This window comes from Gymnogyps californianus, chromosome 3, assembly GCF_018139145.2.
Source record: "Gymnogyps californianus isolate 813 chromosome 3, ASM1813914v2, whole genome shotgun sequence".
Taxonomy (NCBI): Eukaryota; Metazoa; Chordata; class Aves; order Accipitriformes; family Cathartidae; genus Gymnogyps; species Gymnogyps californianus.
The window spans coordinates 9,372,913-9,378,483 of record NC_059473.1 but is presented as its reverse complement, the minus strand read 5'-3'; the positions used below and the strand labels follow the sequence as shown (position 1 = coordinate 9,378,483).

Below are 5,571 nucleotides of genomic sequence, written 5' to 3'. Positions count from 1 at the left end.
CATTTCTCTTAAGAAGAAACAAAGAGGCATCATTGCTAGGATCAGCAATCAACTCTTTCATCATCGTAATATGCTTTAATGCATTCATAGACTTTTTTGTTCATCTTAAATTTTAAAGAACTCTAAAATGAATGTCTACATCCCAAATTCACAGATGGGTGAACTGAAAGACAGCATCAGGCTGAGTTATGGGATTATACAGCAGTCCAGTGAAAAGAGTTCTGGTGGAAATGCATAGTAGGCTGCTTTTCAAGGGCTGTCACCAATGGTGGGTATTCCCACAGACAAGGGAGAAGCTTCTGAGGAGGCATTATTTCCTCTTTACCCCCTCTCCAAAATATGTGAGATTGGAACTCCAGAAAATTTATTTCAGTTTTATGCAGTCTACCTCCTCTGTGACTGGCATTGCACTTGTTCTCAGGTCTAAATCTGTGCTAGATTTGCTTCCATTATATGCTGATCTCCATCTGAGCAACATGATCTTCTTGAAATACTTCATGGTGTTATTTTTTACAGTTACAAAACACATGGTGTTTATCATGCTGTTACTCATAGCAATGCATTCAACTATGTAAAAAGCAGTAAGATAATGCTTCTCTTTCACAAAGATGGTGGGGAAAAAGTCACGGACAATTGTGAAGCCATAGAAAGGTGCCCAGCAGAGAACATAGGCAGTCAGGATGCACATCAGGACCATAACAGTTTTTCTTCTGCATCGAAGCCTCTTTCTGATCTGTTCCGTCTGAAATCCTGGTACGGTTTTAAACCAAAGCTCCCGAGAGATCCTGGCATAACACAAGGTCATCGTAATCACAGGTGCAACAAATTCAATGCCAAAGATGAAGAGGAAGTATGATTTGTAGTACATCTGCTGGTCAACTGGCCAAATTTGACCACAGAAAATTTTCTCCTGGTTTTTCACTATAAATAACACTGTTTCAGTAGCAAAGTATGCAGATGGGATAGCTACAAGTATGGAGATGATCCAGACCACGGCAATTAAGAAGGTTGCTGTTTGATAATTCATGCGTGGTTTCAGTGGGTGAACAATGGCCAGATACCTGGAACAGACAAACACATTCAAAATGAAGTCTGAAAACACTATTCATAAGAACACACCTCAAAATACAAGTGAACAGAATTAGGCAGAAGGAAATTGCTCTCGTTCTTAAAGAGAGACTCTGACAAATTTGTCTATGAGGAGAGTTAAGAAAGTTTTCCAAAGTAGCAGCCTAGAGCTAAGTTCCTAAATCTAGGCAGAAACTCTGGAGTGAGTGGCTGAAGGGTTTGTTAGGACAGTGGGTACTTGGCAATCTGAAAATCTGAGCATACGTTAGGGTGTCTGAGGATGGTTTTAAGACCTCAGTCTTAAACTCCCACCTGTTAACTAGGTCAAACTGAAAAAGTTGTAATTTTATATCACAAACTTTTTAACACAGATCACGTGTCTGGGAGTTAGGGAAAGACTGGAAGAGGAGAAAGAGAGGGCATATTCCTATTACTGACAAATATGTTTGCAGGACCTAGCACAATGTGCAGGTGATGTCGTATCCAGGACATGCCATGATACAGCATCTGGAAATTCTTTGGTGGACAGCACATGTTCAAGTGAAAGTTTGAAACATGCAGTAATATACACCTAGTCAGGGCCAGGTAAAAAGACAAACATGTAGAAACATGAAAATGTTTTCCCTAGGCAGAGAACTATTTAAATATGCTTTTTTTACCAAGAGGTCAAATATACATAACAGTGTTTTTATTATTTTCTTGGTTATTCCATGGGGTGCCAAGAGCTGAAGCTGATGCTAATGAATGGTTACAGGTGAGCATGTTTTCAAGCCACCAACAAAGGACTGTGTATCCCTTTTCTGCCCATGCAAATTTTTGTTTCGTCTGCTGGAGGTGACTTGCTAATTAATCTTAAATACACTGTGTTAAGTAATGTGCCAAACCATAAAACCTGAGTTAGGTATTTGCACTCCTTATGACTGTAAAGCTGCAAGGTGTACTGCAGCGTTTCACAAAGAATTGTGGGGAAATGGAAGTACATTACTTGCAAGATCCATTAATTGCCCTCGATTCAGTTAAAAAGGGGCTAGGACCAAATGGCATTCACTCTGGGGTTTTTTGTTTGGTTGGAGTTCGGGGGGGGTTGATTTTTTAAGAAGCTATAGATGTAAGAAGAGCTTACATTAGAGTACACTGTCCCAGAAAGATTAGGATATTTCTGCTAAAAGGAGATTTTTATCAGAGACACTCCAGAGCTCCCAGTACAATTGTATTTAACACAAAGGATTGTTTCAAAAAGTGGAATTTCTCATTCATTCAGAGGCTTTTCTATCTGTATATATTCTATACATAGCATCCACAGGATATATTCATTCTAAAATAAAATGGAAAGTCAGTGGCACTTTTCATCAGCCAGATCTTGGAAGCAGATGAATTGTTCATCGCTCTTAATAGTGCAGGCTAGATGTCAAGGGACAGCAGAATTAGTCAGCCTCATTGTAGAGCTGATAAATGAATATTTTTAGATCGGGTCCTGTAGAAACAAGGTTGTAGGATAATGTATGTGTATGCATTCATAAGTATGCACATCCGCTCAGCAGAACATTTGGCTTGATGTGGTAAATCTCTACAAGAGCGTCAGGAGGGAGCTTTTGTGGTGGATTTCCTGATTGTCATTGCTTACCACGCTTGGGCCATTACTGCGGAGTGGTCCTGCAGCACATGAACTGAGTTCAGATGAAACTGCCCTGGAAGACATACTCCAAGAGTGTACATAAATCACACCAGGTGCCCATGGGCGTTCAGTCCAGGGGACCCAGCTAAAGCTAAACCTCCCAAAATATTTACAGCATGGACATTGGACCCTTAGCACGAACTCTTGCTCTTCAGATCCTCCTCTTTCACACTGCATTATTTTCTAGTGTAGATGTGGCCTTAAATATGTGAAATTCCTACGTTTCATGTGAATAGACATCAAGTAAGATGAAAGCCCTACCCGAGGGAAATCCTGTGGGACAGGCTTACCCTCTCTACACAGGTGAGCCCTTTTAAATGATCTAAACATGGGAAGACTTTTGTTAGGAGCCTGTTCTTTTTAGAGACTGAAGTCAATGACCCACATGATATAACCAACATGGAATGGTTGATTGTTAAATGAACGAGGTTTCTCTCTGCTTACCAAGTCAAAAGTTCACAAAAAAAAGACAGGGAAACCAGAACAGTGTGTTCTTACAACAAACTTCAGTGATTAATCATTTCCAGGATTGTTTTTAAAGATGCATGGAGAGATATGCTAGAAATCTTCTGATTTCTTAGCAGGCGTAAGGGCTCAATGACCCATGTTACTTCATCAACCTGGGATGCACTAGCAGAGCTTTCCAAGAAAATTTTTTAGAAGTTGAAAAAGATAAGTAATAGAAAATGCATACATGATAGTGTTTAGAAGCTTAACCTTGATTCCTCAGCTGCTGTTCAAAGGTTATTTTGTTAGACACTTGTTAAGGATTTGTTTCATAGAAGCTGATTGTCCTTTCCTCCACACCAGGCCAAACATCTCTGAACTTCCCCAGAGTCTTTCCACAGCCTTCTGTTGACGTCAGTAACAGCTGAAGCAGCTGCGCACAAGCTCTATCTATACAACCATCAGCAGGGTTAACTGCTCCTGAGCTGTCTGTTGGATCAGGTACCAAAAACTATGCAACATTAGACTAGAGCATAAAATGGCACACGAGAAAAATTGGAAAAAAAGGGGAGGGGGGGTGAGAATCATACAATGTGTATATGCAGAGGGTATGCAGAGATGTGTATTGTGTTTGTACACAAAAGATGACTTGTTGTGATGGCCTTTCTGTAAAGTGTTTACTCTGCGGGTCTCTGGCTTTGTGTGTGTCAGTTGTGTCAGATTTATGTCAGCATGAAGCTGATCCTCAGCGCCTGAGTCCATCAGAGTCCGCGGTGCACGAGGCTAAGAGAATGGGAATCATAAGAAAGAATACAATTAAATTATATTGTTAAAATTGCTGGAGTGAGAGGCAGGCATAGAAATATCTCAGGACTGCAGCATAAAGCATGTAGTGTAGCAGGTGGATATCATTATGTTCTGCTTACCCCATTATGAAGGCTGTAGGAAAATCTCTGCTAAACTGGGTTGGTGTAGCATTTTATCATTTTCTGGACAGTGCCATAAATACAGGTGCCATAAATGACCTCTGGGTCTTTCCTGGCTTGCCACTGTGCCATCCTCAGAGAGGCATGTAAAGAGAGAGGAGAGTATGAGAGGAGAGTATTTTAATGGAGAGGAGAGTGCTGGCCACACTCCCTGAGCATCCACTTCTGGGTTGGAGCATCCAGCTAAGACCTCAGTACTATCAAATGGTTAATTTAATGATTGTTGGGTTTTCTCAGTATGGCACAACAGAGAATAAGAACCCTATTTTGCAGGCTAGACAGAAGTCTTGTCTTTTACTCTCTTTCACACCAAAACAAAAACTGGGAAAAATACCTTAGAGGGAGAAAGAAATATCCTGTAAGGCAATAACCCTGTTGGAGACTCACCTGCCAAATTCTGTGTCACCAGTCAACTATTTCTCTCGCTGAAGGGTATTTACTTCACCGTTTATAGAAAAGATTAGACTCAGAAAAGCTGTGTAGGCCAGTAGTGAAGGTTCCTTAGATATGTATGGTTTGGATCAGGATTATATAGTGCTGATGAACACTCTGGGTGTTTCTGATTTGTCTCTCTCTTTCTCCTCTTTCCTTTATTTCATAAATCCTCTCCTACACTTGAATCAGGCGTATTTTTATGAAAAAAGAAATCATTTTAATAAATCAACATTCTTTTCACCTGAAAAGTTCAGTCAGGAAATTTCCACTGAGTTTTCTCTGGGGTAATGTCATGACCTCAAGTGATTAGATTTTTATGAAACAAGATACCCAGGTCTGTGTAGTACCTACCTTGACATCAGATCCTACAGAACAGCTGAGCATGTTAAAAACCTAGAAATCTGGACAGCCAACCCCAGAAGCTCTGGCCATCTCCTTGTGCAGTGATAGCACCCCACTTACCTGTCAACAGCTATAGCCAGGAGAGCATTGGTAGAAACATAGAGGGAGACAGTCCGTAGGTAGTTGACTGAGGCACAGAGGACATGGCCGTGCTCCCAGGACAGCTGCCGCACCACGTAGTAGTCCATCTCAAAGGGGCAGCATACAATGGCCACAATGAAGTCTGAGATGGCCAGGTTGGCAATCAGCAGGTTGGTGAGGTTTCGCAGCTTCTTGTAGCGGGCGAGAGCAGCAATGAAGATGAAGTTGCCAATGCCACAGACCAGCATGATGCCAACCAGAGCCACCCCGATCACAATCTTGGCTGCAAAGAAGGTGCGGGTTTTGGTCATGTCATCTTCACTGTCCAGTGGCAGGTCGTAATCACTGTAGCTGAAATTGAAAGGAGGAGAAGTTTCGCAAGGAGGTCAAATCCCCGTCATGGAGATTGTAGATTGCAGCAAAGTTGAGGTTGACGGTAGCATTTGGGTTATGTTTAACTTGCTCCATGGCCATGTC

At 41.5% G+C, this 5,571-nt stretch overlaps 1 protein-coding gene across 1 annotated transcript; it reads right to left on the bottom strand.

The window, feature by feature from the left end:
* Positions 1-364: 364 nt before the first annotated feature.
* PROKR1 (prokineticin receptor 1) lies at positions 365-5,571 on the bottom strand. Its single transcript, XM_050895081.1, is given in 3 exon segments — positions 365-1,061; positions 5,074-5,460; positions 5,462-5,571. Coding segments are annotated over 3 exon segments (1,191 nt in total). The 5' UTR covers positions 5,569-5,571.